The 17543-nt window shown below is 47.3% G+C and overlaps 1 protein-coding gene across 3 annotated transcripts in view; it reads right to left on the minus strand.

Moving 5' to 3' along the window:
- Positions 1–17543, minus strand: part of STARD8 (StAR related lipid transfer domain containing 8) — a 142864-nt gene that overhangs the window by 100422 nt on the left and 24899 nt on the right. For 2 of the 3 annotated variants that reach the window (XM_074964504.1, XM_074964505.1), the window contains one exon: positions 9640–9673. The exons of the other annotated variant lie outside the window; for it this stretch is intronic. In XM_074964504.1, coding sequence (XP_074820605.1) covers positions 9640–9673 — 34 coding nt within the window. The remainder of the gene's footprint in view (positions 1–9639; positions 9674–17543) is intronic. 3 annotated transcript variants of the gene reach the window in all.

Below are 17543 nucleotides of genomic sequence, written 5' to 3' on the forward strand. Positions count from 1 at the left end.
AATCCAAGTTTCCCAAATGACAGCCTAGAGCATATATCATGGGGCCACCAGAACTCTGTGACTTACAGGTTATTTCTCTTATTATCCCATCTGTCTCAAAGTGTATTCAACCGCATTTTAGCTTCTCTGGGTACATCTCCACTGAAAGGGAAAAAAGCGTGTTTTTAACTTGGGTTACCTTGCCTCAGGTAACTCAGATTAACACAACCATTAAGACACAGTAACTCGTCTTTTAACTCAGGTTAGCAACTCTAGCCCAACCCGTCTCCACCATCAGTTTGAACTTGAGCTGCTAAACCATATTAAAAGAAGAGTTGCCATGTTTTCACTGCTATTTTAATCTGAGTTAGCTAACCCAAGTTAAAATCCAACCTATTTTTGCAGCGAAGACATACACTAATATCGCTCTGAATACCAGGAAACACGTAGCTCTCTTAGGCCACTGAACCATCTCTCAAGGGAAGGAATGGGAGCCTTAGCACTCAGGACATTTAAGATTGGACTGCAGAATACCTTTGTTGACAAGCAGGTGGAACAGACCTGGTTGGACCAGACTTTAACAATGTCTGCTTTTCTTTGATCTTATTAGAATGTTCTGAATAACTCTAGATCAGTGGTTTTCAACCTTTTTTCATTTGCAGACCCCTAAAAAATTTCAAATGGAGGTGCGGACCCCTTTGGAAATCTTAGACATAGTCTGTGGACCCCCAGGGTCCACAGACCACAGATTGAAAAGCACTGCTCTAGGCACATGCACTACCGTATTACAAAGCACCCACCGGCCTCTTGCATACCAGCAGGCCAAGATTGTAGAGATCTCCCCAGGCAGAAGTAGGAATGGATCCAGTAACAGTGTCCAAAGAGGAGGCATAATGTTTCTTTTGCATGTTTAATGCAGATTATTTGTAGAGGCTCTTACCATAGAAAAACATAGGCACAGCTCAATTTCTTTGCCTTTCAGTGCATTCCTTTAATTCTCATTTCATACAAGTAAAGAAATGCACTCACATTTGTCTTATGGTCCTTTTGGTCTCACACAAGCTGTCCAGAGGATGTACATACTAGTGTACTTTCTAGCCTGCAATTTCTTTCCTGTTTCCTTGAATCACTGCTTTGCAGCCTTGGGGAAAAAAAACAACCCATGTTTTGAACATAAAGAAGCAATTCCTTTGGTATCAGACAATTGGGGCCTTGTTGCCTAATTATTCCCCGCACTCTCTTCTTGTAAACAATTTGTATTCTGGCCAATGCAAGGAAAAATCCCATTCCCTGGCAATGATTCTTCTAATTCTGTCCCACAAAGAATATCCCAGGGTGTTTGATAGGATCAGGTGTTAAAAGTGGGATCAGCACATTGTCAGCTGCAGGACACAGAAGAACTTTCAAGTCTGAAGTTAAAACCCCAGAAGGATGTGGGAACCAAAACAAGGGATTGGAACTGCAGTTCAACTCCACAATCCAGTAACTCTACTCCAGAGAAGGTTTATGGTAGGAAGAGAAAGAGGAAAGAAATGACTGCACAAGAAACAATTGGGCATTTCATAACAAGCTGGAGATGCTTCTTGCTTCTGAGAGTTAGTTTCTAAGGGACCACCTATGGGGAAAGTTGATGTCTGTGGCCAAATTGCTCTAAGCAACAGCTTTTATGATATAGTTTTGGTTTGTTTCATGGGAGTTAGTCACTGTGGCATCAGGACCATATGAATGCAGAAAGCTGCCCTTTGGCCTAGCCTGGAAAGGGTGGATGGATATGAGGATTGTTTTATTCAGTTATGTTTGCATGTGCTGTGGCTTTCTCCTAAGGGCCTAAAAGGGGCCAGGTGACAAACAGGAGATGTTCAAAATTGTAGTAAAGTAACACTTTTATTTAACCCCTCCCCGTATAACTGCCTTGGAAAATCCTCCACGCCCGATGACTTCATATGGGAGCTACGTTCCCAGAGTCCCAATCAGGACCATGAGATGGCAACTCCTGCTGAGAGTGGCAGTATAATGATATCTGCCTCTGGGTGACCATTCAGAGTTATGGAAACTGCAGCGTGGAAATGCGTATTTCCAAGATCAGCTTTGAAACTGTATTTTAGTTGAGCAACATATAAAGCCCGCATGGATAAAAACATCCCTGGAAGACAGGCATAAACTATCAGAGTTTATAAATCACGAACTGGACCGAATGGTTCAACTGCAGAGTCTCCAGCACCAAACCACCTTGCACAAGGGGGGGGGGGGGGAGAAAATGGATAAATGGTCATGGATAAACTGAACCAAACAGAAAGTGCTTAGAAGTTCAGAAACAATCGCAGAGTCTCCTTTTGGGGCAGAAAGAGGGATTTCCAAAGATCCTACCATTGAGGGGAGACTGTCTCCAGATCCAGAATTAATCTAAGGCCTGGGCTACACTGTGGGGTGGTTCGAATTAAGATATGCAACTTCCGCTAAGCTATTCGCGCAGCTGAAGTCCAAGTATCTTAGTTCAAGTTACCTGGCCGTCCTCACGGCAGCGAGTAGACCACGGCGGCTCCCCCGTCGAGTCCGCTTACTCCTCCTGCCGAGGTGGAGTACAGGCGTCGATTTGGGGATCGATTTATCGCGTCTAGACGAGACACGATAAATCGATCCCCGATAGATTAATCACTGCCCGCCGAGCCGGTGGGTAGTGAAGACGTACCCTAAGGAAAGAAAGCAAAGGCCACCTGTTTGCTTTCAAATTGCCTTGGCATAGGGTGACCAGACAGCAACTGTGAAAAACTGGGACGGGGGGAGTGGGGAGTAATAGGAGCTTATATAACACAAAGCCCCTAATATCAGGACTGTCCCTATAAAAACAGGACATCTGGTCACCCTACCTTGGCACGGCAATTTTTAATGCATATATTCTTACTTAGAAAGTAAGGATTTACCTCCTTAAGGCATTTGAACTAATCACTCCCGTTTTCCAGCTGTTTGATCATAGCCTCCGCTGATGCAGTTCCATGCTGGGCATTGTAGTGGGACAGGAAAGGGACCACTTAAAAAGCGGTGACTTCCCCCCACAAAACAAAAGCAGAAAATCCTCAGAGGCCCCACTCCAGTCACACAGCCAGAAAGACTCAAAGATCTTCAGCTAGAAAGTGCCCAAGACAGGTGGGGGACCAAACAGCCTTACCAGGAGGGTCTTGTTTCAAATCTGCCTGAGACACAACAGAGGGGTCTGGAAGTTTCTTTTTTAACAAAAGGTACCAGAACTTCAGAATGACTCATCAGCCAAGCACAAGGCTGACCACACAGATTGAAAGAGAAAGAGAGAGAAAGAGAGAAGAGGAAGGAGAATTGAGATTCCCTTTCATCACATGTCAAGTCAAACAGCAGCATCAAAACCACTAATAATCACATTCAGCTCATTTTTTCCCTATCTCTGCAATTGGAACCCAGACTGATGACTGTATTTTCCACTATGTAACTAGCACCTTTTTAAAAAAAATTGTTCAAAAGTCCAAATGGAAACTGATCATCATTTCAAATGTTTCCCATCCCCACGTGTAATGAGTTTGTTGGCTCTTTCCAGTTGACGTCGCCTTTTGCGACATTTCCGTTCAGTTGTTGCCTTGGCTTAGTGGTCAGAGGCACTCAAAGTCAGAATGAGATTTAACCCTTTTTTTGTGGAATTGCTTACCATCCCATTACAGCTACCTGCAAACCTTGCTGCCACCATGAGCTTTTGCTGTGGCCCTTTCAGCATGCCTCAATATCCAAATTCCATTCTTTACACCAGCTAAACTAATGCCCAGTCACAACCCATGCTGGCCCACTTCAACCATCACCCAGTTGCATTCAGTCTGTGTGTAGGTCAATAGCAATGGGAGCACTAAAAATACAAATTTTGAGAGAGAGAAACTGCTCTCTTTTCCCAGTTACTTGAGACCAGTGCCCAAACACAATCTATTCGGCGCTTCCTGTTCAACCAGTGACTCAGACCAAATCCCAACCATTCTCTTCAGACAACTCAACCCAGTAACACAATTAAACAAATGAACAATGCCGCAGCCCAGGGAGTGAATGCAGACTTGGTCTGGGACAAAAATAGAAGGTCCAGATACCTGAGCCAGAAGGCTGGAACCTACAGAAAACGACTCCAGAAAGCTCATGTATAAATATAAAGCGAGCGTAACCCAGCTGTGATGATAGATAGCTAACATTTTCATTGAGTTATTTTGGAACTCCAAACACTGCATACTGACCTATTCCCCATGTGTGTTATCTCAGAGAGCTCTGCTGAGGTAGCCCACTTTGGAGAATCACTGTTGCTTGATATCATTTTTTTGTTTAAAAGACATTATTGTTATACCTCACCTTGTCATCAGCCGCTCAGCAAGCTGCACTGGGGTTCCTATTTCTTGCCATTCATCTGGTTCCCTTCGTTTGACCCTTTGACTGCACTCCTGTCCCTGTTATTCATTAGTTGTCCCCCGTAATTATTTGGTTTTCCAGGTCCTGTGGACCCCCACCTTAGGCTGGGGGGGGGATCCTGTAGCAGTGGGCGGGCTTTGCCTGCCCACTTCCTGGACCCCAATATGGCAGAGGGCAGGTAGGAATTACCCTCCCTGTAGCGAATGCTCTCAAGCCTCGTTTCTTGGACAAACATTATATAGATGTATTTGTATTTAGAGTGTGGCCTGTGTGTAATTCTTTCCTTCTTGTTTTGCTCAGAACAATAGATGGAAAGTTTGGTTAATGTCATTAAGGAAGTGAAGGGGTAGGACACCTATGAAAATGTAGCCTCAGTCCTTGAACAGAATCTGTCTGAAAGGATAGGCTTGGTGCCAGGGAGTACTCACGTTTTGTGTGCGAGAAACAGGGCAGAGCTGCCGTGTAAGGTGGGAACACAGCAAAAGGGAAGGGAGAGAGGGAGAACTCTCTACTGGGAAAGACGGGAGCCAATGGGATGGGGCAAAGAGGCAGTAGGCTTAATTAATAGTGTCTGGGGATGGGAGGGTCCATAGCAGAACGACTGAGGTTTCCCCTCTGTTTAGCTAATATCCTGGCAGTTAGTCAATGGTTCTAGCTATTTCAGTCTCAGGATAAAATTATGCCAGTTTTCTGGGGAGCTCAGGGGATTAGCACAGATATCTGGAATGTTTCATCTCTCTGGATCCTATATAGGCAGGTTAGTAGCAATGGCTGTTTGGTGGCCTGTGTGAAATTTAGTGGGAGTTTCAATTCAGTTCTGAATGGACAAAAACCACCATCACAATAAGCATTGATTGCCATCAGCGGCAGGGACAGTCTTAGCAGAGTGGCCCCAGATTGTATGAGCCACAGACACTTGAACCCCTCCCCTCCTCAAAGAGATGGGAAAAAATACAGATTTTCATTACTGACAGAGGGCTTTGATCATGTCATATCCAGCTATTCTGTGAAACAACAACAATGGGAATTCCACAGAACAGGAGGTCAGTTAGAGGGGTCACTGCAGCATGACCAACTGATCTCAGATCCTGCACGTTAATAGGTAGGGTTTTAAAAGGAATTTGAGGACTGTTTTTGTTGTGGAACAGGAAATGGCCCAGAAAGTCGATCCAGGTAGTTTCCCAGGGGACAATGGACAGGATTATGGAGAAGAAAGTATTGTGACCATGCTCTGCAGAGGATGGAAGGACTAGGACAGGCACTTTCCTATTCAGCTACAAGGCATAAACATGGAACAACCTCCCCGCTCCAGCAAGCGGCCTCTCATCTCTTGAAATCCTACCTCTTTCATGAGGTCTCTAACACTGTACTCACCCACAAAACCTTCATAACCTCTCGCTCTGAACTGCTGTCCTATCTACCATACACACCTACTAAGATTTACAGATGGGCCTGAGCTACAAAGTTTGGATACAGATCCCATCTCTCCCAATGTTCAGGCAGGATCTCTAATTAGATTAAAAGCTCTTCAGAGGAGGGAACTTCTCTTGTAACTGTGGCGGCCACATTGACTGAACTACTATTGCCAGGGTCTTCTTAAACCCGTGGGGTTTCGGCCTGGGCTTCACCACTCTGACTCTTCTTTCCGGAAATATCAGCAGTGGTACCTGTATTGTTCTGGTAAATATATAGGACATAAATCCACAAGCCTACATTTTAACGGGCCAGATTTCAATGTTTCTTTCATTAACCTTGCCCTTTGATATTTGATACCTGTCTGCAGACAAGATGTGGAGTGAATGATACAGAAATAACCAACCATGGCTTCAATCAGTCCATATAATTGCAAACAACACACATGCAAATTCTCGAATACAAAAATAAAGAGCCACTTATCTAAGAAAGAGATTTTTTTAATCCTTTGTTCTGAGCCAAAGACTTTGTGCAGCTCCTCATTAGTGTCCCTCTAGTGGCCAGCTCCAGGTGACCAAATAGCTCCAATGTCCCCGCATGTGTAGAGATGGCAGGGAAGGTGTAGAGCTGAAGGACTGTGAAATTAAAGGTAGTGCTTTTCTAGTTTAACTACATATTTGCCAGGAAGCCCTGATACTATAGATGTCTTTAACCAAGAAATACCAGTATCATCTTTCCCCTCCCCCAAAAGTCTTAATTGTGGATGTGATTTGTTTGCGGGGCAAAATATCTCGCTGGCCCTTTCACTTGCGCACATGGCTCTTTAACCTTCATTAACAAGCTCTCAAGATTCATGTTGTTAATCTCCCTAGTGAAAGGGTGAATAGAGACCACCCAGGATTACTCTCCAGTCCCCTTCACAAAGCCCCCCTTGTTACCAGGAGCTTTCCACCGGCTAGGGCTCAGAGCTAAATCTAATCTTTTAGTGGCTGAAAAACAAGCAAGGTCATTGCCCTCCAGTTATGAAAACTACCTTGGAGATCCCCACCCATATACCATGAGCTAGCAACAGTAATGTGTTTCCTGCTTCACTCTGGAACAGACTCCAGTCATCTGAGCTCCTTCCTCCCCCTCCCCTTTTCTGTTGCTGCCCATGGATAATTATATAAAGGGATTTCTCTTGACCTTTTCTGTGTAAAGAAAAGAGGAGAGAATGTGGCTTTAGGATGCTTCAGGGCCCCTGTAACTATTTACAGGGCTGCTAAAACTGACCTCGTCTCAGGAAACCATGAGGCAAGGAGCGGGTGCACGCCAGCCTTGTTCTCGGAATTCCAATGCTGCAGGGGGCTTACAACACACCATGCAGCCAGAGCCAACAGCTACATCTATTCCCAGAAAAATCCCTGAACTGTCATTTTCCCTCAGCACAGTTCCACAGGTGGGAGCAAAGGTGGAAGCTGCAGATAAGGGGCAGGTGTTTTCACCCTAGCAGGTTTGGAGGACTTGACGGTAAAACTCCCATACCTTGTCTGCACTCAACCTTGCTCCCAGCTGCACCAGTGGAGAATTACAGGTCCAACTATCATGAGGGCAGATACAGCCAAACACCCTCATGTCACAAGAGAGAGATTTTTTTAATCACAAACCTGGCAAGGTAAAAGAAGCAGGTATGATAACAAAACGAATCAATGTACATCTCAGCCACAGAGCTACTGACAGCTGGGCTGTTCCTCTGCATCAGTGGACTTTAACATCAGTGCGGAGTGTGATCACAGTGCATTTCTTCACGCCTGCTATCCATCAGCACGGCACATTACAGGCCTTTAGCTTGAGCTGCTAACTCCTTGCACACCCAAAGATGCCAGTGACTCCAGAAGGAATTTTGGGCGTGCAAGGAATGCAGGATTGGGCCTTGAATGATGGCTCTCAATATTTTTGGGCTGCAGTATTAGTTTACCAGGGTGAAGCCCTCAGCCTTTAAGGTGCTGAGGACTTCCCATGAGGTGCTTGGCATTGCCAACTCCCATTTAAGTCGAAGGAGGTGAGGGTGCTCAGTATCTGGCAGGATCAAGCCCTAACTCCTCAGGAGTCTCAGCTAGCATGCTCTAGCCACCTTTCAGCTCTGAAGGCTGCTTGTGCTCCTGCACAGTCCAAGCCCAAAGGCAGGTTAAGGTGCACACAGCAGAATGGGGAGTGGACAGTGGCAATGCAATAGGGCCCCTCACTAAGCCTAGTCTATCAATCACTGAACAAACATTCATTAGTATCTGTGCAGCACTTGGGCAAGGCAAAGCTCTTGTAAACAAACTCAATATCTTAAAGCCCTAACTATGAGAAGAGGCACGTGTCTCCCATTACCTGGGAAGCAATGCATTATTCGTACTAGAGATAGCCGGGATGCCCACTGGAAGCAAACATCGATTGTAAACTCACACTGATAACAGCTGCTTCCTGGCCACTGCTTCGGCAAAGGCAACAGAAGCAGCAGAGAGGAGCTAATGCCTCTTAAGATGCCTTTGTAAGTCCCCCCAAAGCAGACAGAGCCTAGAATCTGTGACTCTCCCCCTTCCTCTAGGATAGCCCAATCAAGGCCTCATTATGAGAACTCGGGTTTGCACTAAGCCAGGGTTTTAAACTGCCCACTCCAAAGGTTCCCAGTGACACTGGTTCAATCACCCCCTCTTCACCCAGCCCAAACAGGAAAATCCCAAAATGAACACGTCTCCTTTTCCTTATACAGTAGGTTGCTAACTCCAATTCCTTAATCATAATTTGTTATCCATTTCAGAATCCCCTCTGGTCTGTCAGGGTCTTCCTCACATCAGGACCTCGGGAATGACAATACAAACTAACACTGAATATTTCGCCCCTCTCTAGTGCCGTCCATCCAAGGGCCTCAAAACACATTATAACGAATTCATCCTTGCCAAACGCATTATTCAGATGGGGAACTTGAAGCTCAAAGCAAAGTGACTTGTCCTAGGTCACACAGGGAATCAGTGGCAGAGCCACAAACAGAATTTAGGGGTCCTGGCTTCAGGTTCACAGCTTCTGACCTCTGGTCACCACCCCATGCAGTTTGCCACACGCAGTCACTCCAATGCCAGAGTGAGGAAGTTTCCACTGATGTTGCACACTGTGAGCTGAGGGAGTATGTTCACCCAGCATCTCTCCAACAAAAACAGAACCGGAGAACAGCGAGAAGGGAAAGAAAGAGGAGCACACATTTGCTGACCAAGGCAGAGTTAACACTTTAAAATAGTTCTGTGTGTGTCGGCAGATACAGCAGTACAAATAAGAGAGGGTGGCCACTTCTCCATTCCTGCTTCTAAAATCAGAATTTCCCCTTGCACAAAATGGAAGGGATTACACCCACTTTGCTAACAATTAAAGCAAATTTATAGGCAAACCAATCTTTTATCTTAGGGAGGGCATGAGGTGCAGGGCCTAGGCGGGTGGGAGGGGACAGGCACAGTTTGGGATAACAAGAAGGGACGCTGATGTACACAGGTTCTCTAGCACCCCCATAGTGCTTTGTGCTTGAGATGACATGTCACCTTTATAACAGAACCTTCAAATCTGGTTCACTATCCTAAGGCACAGAGGCGAGTGGGGAAACAGACAAAGGGAGCGGAGGAAAGAGCTTGGAAGGGAAACTGGAGACTTGCAGGGAGACTGAAAACCCAGCAATACCCCAAGTCACTCCCTTGGAAAGGGAAGGACACCCATGATTATACGCCTCTGCATATATCCTGGTAGCTCCGTCACCAAAACACAGATCTAGAGGCAACAATGAATATATTCTTGCTGATAAAAACAGAACATGCCATCTCCACTTACCTGGGTCCCTTTTATCCTCTAGTAATGTGAAACACTGTAAAAACAAAACAAAACAAAAAAGAAAAATAAATCACTTTACAATCTCTTATATTCCTGGTCATGAACCCCTAAAATTTCTGTGTCTTCACCACAAACCCAACTAAAGCTCTCCCAGAAGATGGCAGCTTGGATCAGATTATCAACTTAGTCTACATGATGGAATTAAGTGATGTTTGGAGGAAGTAAGCTAAGGAAAGGAACCCCAAGGAGGTGCTGTAATAGAAGCAGGATTTCATTAACTGGCTTTTGCTATGGCAGGTAACAAACGCCCACAAGATCTGAGCGCAGACTGGAGATGCCAGCACATGAAGGAGAACAAATTGCAGAGGGCAACATTCCATATAGAGAAGAATCATTTCAGCAGGCAAACGCAAAAGGAACTGAATTTCAGAAGGGGAGGAGGAGATATCGGTCCCCGAAGCCAATGACTACCTCCCCTCCGTGCGTTGTGGAGTCAAGCGCATGGGGGATGCTCAACACATTCATCATTAAAGGGGAGAAACACTGGGGATGGAAGCACCATTTTCCTTCTCAAGCCAATGAGAACAATATGAGGGACAGGACAGATATTTCACCGTGATGGGTAATTCCACTGACTGTAGTGCATTAGTCAAAAATAAACAGGGCACAATACATTGGGAGTACTATAGAGAATAGAACACACCTGATTTGTGACTTCAGAAACATTGTGTTCAATTTCATGTCTGAAAATTACAATGGGATTTGCCTGCAAAACTTCCACTAAGAGTGTTTCCATCACCGCATAGACCCCTCCCACCCCCCCTGGAAAAGCAGCAGCAAGGGGCCTGGAGCTGGACTTAGAGATGAATGAGCCACACAGAGAAAGCAAATGAAGAGACTTGCAAAACAGAGGGGAGCAGCAGGGGGGAGACGATTTGGGAAGTGGACCCTTGTATTAGAGGTTCTTTCCAACCCCAATTCTACGGCCAGGTGTACGCTACCAAGTTTTTCCAGCATAGCTGTGTCAGTTAGAAGTGCCAGTCAACCCCCTGACATAGCTATGCCAGCTTAACTATACCAGCAAAATAACTCCTTTGGCCAATACAAGCAGAGTCTCCACTAGGGGGCTACAGCTACCAGCAAAAGCCTTTCTGAGGTAAGCTAGCCCTAGAATGGAAAGACAAATAGACCTTTAGATTGGGAGCCAGGGAGTGAAAGAAAAGAGGAAGGATGTGGTTTATTGCTCTGAACTAAGAGACAAGCCTCATCTGCTCTGAGTCTCTCCGGCCTCTGGGTGCTGCTTGTGAGCCATGCTGTATGCAGCTGTGCTCATGCTGCAGCTTGCAGGGCTCTGCAAATCTCCCATCCTCCCCAGCGCTGCTGCAGGCAGATTCTCTCCTGCATGCTGCCTTTGCAACCTCCACCTGCTCCCTGAAAATGTGACTATCCAATCAGAGACACTGCCTGTTTTTTCCTGCTCCTCCTGCCAGGGCTTTTGGTGCCCAGCACCCGAGTGGACATTGCACTCACACAGGCTCTGTCGAAAGGCCCATCCTCTGTACTCCAGACCCCAAGCTGGATCCTCAAGTGACTCCCCCACCCTGGTCCCTCATTCCACAGCATCTTAGTCACCTCCTGACAAGAGGAGCTCTTATTCCAGGGCACGCTCGCAGATTGGCTCTGATGTGCTGGTAGGCAGGGATTAATAATCCATGGCCACAGGCTGAGATACCAGTCACCAGATGAACCACATGGAGGCAGCACTTCAAATATGATTCATATCTCTCCCCTCTGTCAACTCTGACCCTAGCTTTGGATCAGAATGTCACCACACTGCGTGATGCATAAGTTAGTCCCACGGGACAAACTCGGGAAGAATGGTAGCCTGCTAGGGTAGCAGTCCCAAAGCCTGAAATACTGATGCTGGGCAGAAAGCAGTGCCTGGGAGCCACTGCATTACATCTCTTCCCTGGGAGCTGAACCAGGGTCACCCCACATGGGAAAAGGCTGCAATGTTCATGCCAAACCCCTCTGTGCTAAATGAGTAAGAAACACCTGGAATGGAATGAAGAACAATCCTGTGTATTTGCCTACTGAGCCACCAAGCTTTGCACACTTGGACTGAGCTATTTAAGGAGCCCTTTTCCCTTCCGGTTTTCATTGTAAGGAAATTTCAACACAGCTAGAGCCCTGGGACTCAATTAATCCCTGACTCCAAACGCTCAGCTTTGGACTAACTCCACTGGCGTCAAACCTGGGGCCCTCAAATAGAACTAACCGAGTCCCCACTCTCACTCTCCCCCAGCCCACCTTCCCTCTCATGGATCCCACAGGGAAGAACTAAATGTTGTAATATTTATTGCTATCTGATGGCGGTTTGAGGGACGGTCTAAAAAGAGTTTGTTGGGCCTCAGCCCAGATCATTGTGGACACTTGTCCACTGCACCAAGAAACAGCAGCACAATTGACACTGACTCCCTCACTGGCAGATTCAGCAGGGAGGCGAAAGAATGAATGAGCCACAGAGGCTGAACTCCCTTCCAGCTCTCAGAGTCCGGCTGAGGAGTGTCATGGCAAGAGGTGCTTGCCCAGCCACTGCTCGTACTCTTCCTGTCCTGGGGCTGAACGCAGAACATCAGCCTCCAAGACCATCACTTGGCAGCTTTTGTGAGCACTTCAAAAGTTCTCACACACCCAAACCAAAGCCGAAGCTGATGTCCTGATTGTTTCCAGGCCAAGGTCACCAGCACAGGATGAGGACTGTGCTGCAGAGGCCAGCGGATAGGGAAGCCGAGCCGGGAGGGGGAGAAAATCCTCAGCAGACCACTCTCTTCCCATGTTCTGATTTATTTGGGCTGCCAGCTCTTTGGGGAAGGGGCCTTGTCTTCATGAGTGTCTGTGGTGGACAAAATCTCCCCTGGGGATTTTGGGTCTCTCTTCCCCCACATACTCACACCTCTGATTCCAACTGGACCTTTTAGGTGGTCTTGAACCATTTCAGTAAAAAGTGGTCAGGCCACCTTCAACCAGGTGGTCTACACTAGGGCTCCCACTGGCTTTCAGAGTGGTTATAAAATGTGCCCAGTGTAGACTGGCCCCTACTGCCACAGAGGAAAAGTTAGGCCTCTCACAGGGCCCATCTCCCAAGGCCCAGGCAACTGCGCAAGCAGGAGTCGGTGAGCAGGGGATGGCCACATTTTAATCATATTAGCAGGCTCTGGAAGTGGCAGGCAGAATGGACTTTCCAAGCACAAAAAGCCAGGGATAAAAAATATAATAGCAAAGAAAGGAAAACACAGCCCAGCCTCCTTTGCTGGGCTCAGTTCTTGGAGAGGCTTTGCCTGCATTCTGTTCTCTCCGCTTTGTTAGAAATGCAGCAGCCTCTTTGATGATGAAGGGGCCCGCCGTGAGTGAGTGCAGCATGCTGCTTTCTCACATCCCCCCCAGCACTGCTGGGCGGATGCCCCTGGCACTGGCACAAAGAGCCCAGGACTTGCTCCCCTTTCATTGCTAGAGGCTTTCTGCAGGCATAAATAAATGTAACTAAATCTCATCAGAACAAAAAAGAGATGACCCAAAATGGCATGGCTCTGCCTGAGATACCCCAGGCACAGGGCATGGCCGGGGGACCAATGGGTGGGAGTGCTGCAGGTACAGGGGAGAGCTGAGGGGAACCTATGGCACTGCCCACGGTACTGCATGTAGGGGGTGGGGGAACCCATGACACTGCCCTAAGGTATGAGAGAGAAATAGAGATCCCCAATGACCATTCCTTCGACTGGGTTGGAAGGCTCGAGCCAGGAGGCACCAAAGCCCACCCCTACCCAGTCCCTTTAGGGTCCCCACATATTCTCACAAGCCCCCTCCCCGTCCCCCTCACCCCGCTACTTCATCACAGTAGGAGGCCCAGGCCAAATCACACCAGATGTGCTTGCAGGGCCTTGGGGATAATGTTAGGAATGTTACATTCTGGTGAGTCTGACTTTCCCACAAACCGGCAGGGACCCTTCTTCCTGTCTGGGGCACTGGGGGGCTTGGGGATAGCACACAGGAAGAGGTGCTTAACCCCTTCATTTCTGCTGTGTTGCTCGCAGCAAGAGCTGGGCTCAGCAAATTCAAGAAAGAGTACCGTGACGTGGAGGCAGTGAGCGTGGGGTTATCACTGGGTCTCCAGAAAAGGGCTGTGCCCATTGGCATGCAGAGCTGGGTCCTTGGATTTATGCGGGATTTCTGAATCCTTCCCTCACAGGTGAGAAATGGGACAAGCTTTGCTGTCGCTAGCCTGTGTACCTCTGTCCAATCCTGCACTGCCAGGAAAAGCCCACGCAGAAGCAGCATCATTGCTGTAGCAGTACAGAGGAATTAACGATAGTCAAAGCTGAAAAGGTTCGGATGCTTAGTTAAAGCACTGGGGCATCTATAGCTTCTTTCATCTCAAAGGATCCTGCAAGCTTCAGCCAGCCAGCCAGCCAAACACACACACACACACACACACACCACTTAGCACCCCCCACTGAAATGCAGCCAGCTCTGGGCATGGCATAGTAGTTGGCTGAACAGTGTACAGCAATGAAAAGGGAAGAGCAGTCCCTTAGGATCTAATAAGCATTAAGCTATTCCAACCTTGGGAGGATCCCTCTTCCAAATGTTCGCTGGCTTCTCCTGCAATCTTCCAACCAGCTCCTGCTCCATCTCTCAACACAATGGGGATTACAATTCTATCCTTGGAACCCAGTGCATTTTTTCCATGTCAGTGGATTTCTAGGGATTCTTCTGTTGCTTGGTTACTTGTTAGGAAAAACACAGCACAAATGACTCCTGGGACCAGGGAGAATGAGATGAAACCAAGAGAGCCTCAGCCCTACTGCCTGTCCCAGACCCTCAGCGATTCCTGCTGGAAATATTGAGCAAGAGGTGGTGTCCTCTGTCCCTTCTGCTTTCTGAAAGCACAGCTGTTCCCAGAACTGGCCTCCCCTTCTCCTGCCCTGTAAGGAGCCCGCAGCAATGGCACGGCCCAGGAGCAGCACTTACCCTGCTACCATCTCCTGGGAACGGCCAGGCTTCTAAATTTTAAGGGGTTTGCTCAGTATTTTTAGATTGAAGCTTGTAGCAAATCAACTCTTATTTATTGTTGTGGGGTAGGGAAGTGATTAAAATGGGGACAGGGGAGAGAAGAGGACTCGGGTGGCTGTGAACCCAAGGAGGGCAAAGATGGAGGCGGGGGAAAGAAAAGAGAACCCCCCCCCAGCCCCGGGGGTTATCCCCTGCAAGGGGTGAAAGGAAGTTGAGATAGCACCCGAGGACAGGAAAACACAGCCAAAGTGAACGTACAGGCCCTGAGTTTGGGAGTAGGCACTTGCAGTGTCTAATACTGATCCCTTCACAAATCCTAACCTCTTTGTTGACAGGCTTTGTGCCTCTCCAGTTCAACACAAACCTCAAGGGCTGCACTAGCAAGGAAGCATCCAAAAGCATCACCCTCAGGCAGAGGGGCTCATTTATCATCACGACATCAAATTGAAGGGCGGAGCTAAGAAGTGGTGTGTTGAGCCCAGGGTCCTGGATAAATTCCCTATTTGGGAAATTCTGGTCCACCTCCCAATATACACCCTGCAGAGGCAGTGGAAGGCGTTCTACTTACACCTGTTAGGGCAGGGGTGGCCAACCTGTGGCTCCGGAGCCACAGGCAGCTCTTCAGAAGTTAATATGCTGCTCCTTGTACAGGCATGGACTCCGGGGCTGGAGCTACAGGCGCCAACTTTCCAATGGGCCGGGGGGTGCTCACTGCTCAACACCTGGCTCTGCCACAGGCCTTGCCCCACTCCACCCCTTCCTGTCCCCTCCCCTCAGCCTGCTATGCCCTTGCTCCTCCCCTCTCCCCCCCCAGAGCCTCCTGCATGCCACAAAACAGCTGATCCAGAGGGAGGGGGAGGTGCTGATCGGCGGCTGCCAGTGGGCACTGGGGCAGGGGAGCTGATGGGGGGCTGCTGACGTATAACTGTGGCTCTTTGGCAATGTACATTGGTAAATTCTGGCTCCTTCTCAGGCTCAGATTGGCCACCCCTGACCTAATGGTTTTATCTAAAGAAATTCCTAGGTCACAGGTTCCCCAGAGTCCTGCTCTGCCTCCTGTGAAGCCAGGGCATGTGCCTACACTCAGGTTCCTGACAGGTAATGAAGTTTCAGAGGCCAGCAAGAGATCAGCACAGTAATGAAACAGACCCATATAAATTAGTGGTTAGACCACATCGGGTGGTCCCCAAAAGCCTAGGTTGGTTTATATTTAAAATATCAACCACTCCCTACAGCTGTGAAAAGGCAGAAAGAGAGAATCTGAGAACACTCTCCAGATAAAGCAAATTCACTTGACGGTAATCGTGGTCCCTCTAACTCAACTGCTGCCAACACTCAGGCAAGTGAAGTGTGGTTTTCACAACTGTCTGCAGAAAGAGACTGTGATGCAAATACTTGTGCGAATATTTGCACAAACAAGCACACCAGAAGGGTTCAGCGGTCATGAAAGTGCGATGTGAGGTCAGGATTCCTCCAATCAAAGCAAAAACAATACCTGCAACTCAGGTGACCAAACAGTACAAGTAGCTTACTCATAAGTAGCTCAGCATTGTACAGGATTGGGCCTTTGATGTGCTATTACAGCTGAACTCTGCAATAAAAAGATGAAGCGATATGGCATCTTGTTCCTCTAAGGAAGACAGAAGAACATTCCCATAGGTTGTTGGCATGAGAAGGCTTCTACTAATGCTGTTTATATTATTTCTGGTTTGATATCTAGGAGAAACATGTTTCTCAGGAACTGAATGCAAGCCGAGAGCCCAAGAACAACCAGCTCCAGCACAAGCCCACTGTGTGGTCATAGGAGAAACCACTTTGCTTCATTGAGCCTCAGTTTCTCCATCTGTGAAATGGGATACTACTACTTAGCACTACAGGATTAATGAGTGCCTGTAGAGCCCTTTGGAGGACTAAGAAATTTTCAAAACAATGAGGAGTCCTTGTGGCACCTTAGAGACTAACACATTTATTTGGGCATAAGCTTTGGTGGGCTAAACCCACTTCATCAGATGCATGGAGTGGAAAATACAGAGGCAGGTATAAATACACAGCACATGAAAAGATGGGAGTTGCCTTACCAAGTTGGGGGGTCAGTGCTAACGACCCAATTCAATTAAGGTGGAAGTGGGCTATTCTCAACAGTTGACAAGAAGGGGTGAATACCAAGGGAGGGGGGGAAATCACTTTTGTAGTGCTAATGAGGACAATGTAATCAAGATGGCCCATTTCAAACAGTTGACAAGAAGGTGTAAGTATCAGCGGGGGAAATTAGTTTTTGTAGTGACCCATCCACTCCCAGTCTTTATTCCGGCCTAATTTGATGGCGCCCAGTTTGCAAATTAATTCCAGTTCTGCAGTTTCTCGTCAGAGTCTGTTTTTGAAGGGGTTTTTTTGTGGTGGGAAGAATTGCCACTTTTAAGTCTGTTATTGAGTGTCCAGGGAGATTGAAGTGTTCTCCTACTGGTTTTTGAATGTTATAATTCTTGATGTCCGATTTGTGTCCGTTTATCCTTTTGTGTAGAGACTGTCCGGTTTGGCCAACGTATATGGCAGAGGGGCATTGTAAAATATCATTAATGAATTCTACAAAGATCATTGTTACCTTCAACTCCGCTAACTGCCTCATAGGTAGTATGTGTAGCGGGTGTATTTTATCTTGACATAGGCACTACCTGCTATAAGGTACTGGCTGGAAAGGATTTTAGTATATCCCACAATCAGTTGGAAGCCTCTGTAACCTGCGCCTACAGTATCCCCATCACCTCTCAGACAGACCTGTCATTCTATTGCACAGGCAACAATACAGCGTGTCTAGCACCACAATGGCACAC

The sequence above is a fragment of the Natator depressus genome, chromosome 9 (genome assembly GCF_965152275.1).
Source record: "Natator depressus isolate rNatDep1 chromosome 9, rNatDep2.hap1, whole genome shotgun sequence".
In the NCBI taxonomy this organism is placed as follows: domain Eukaryota; kingdom Metazoa; phylum Chordata; order Testudines; family Cheloniidae; genus Natator; species Natator depressus.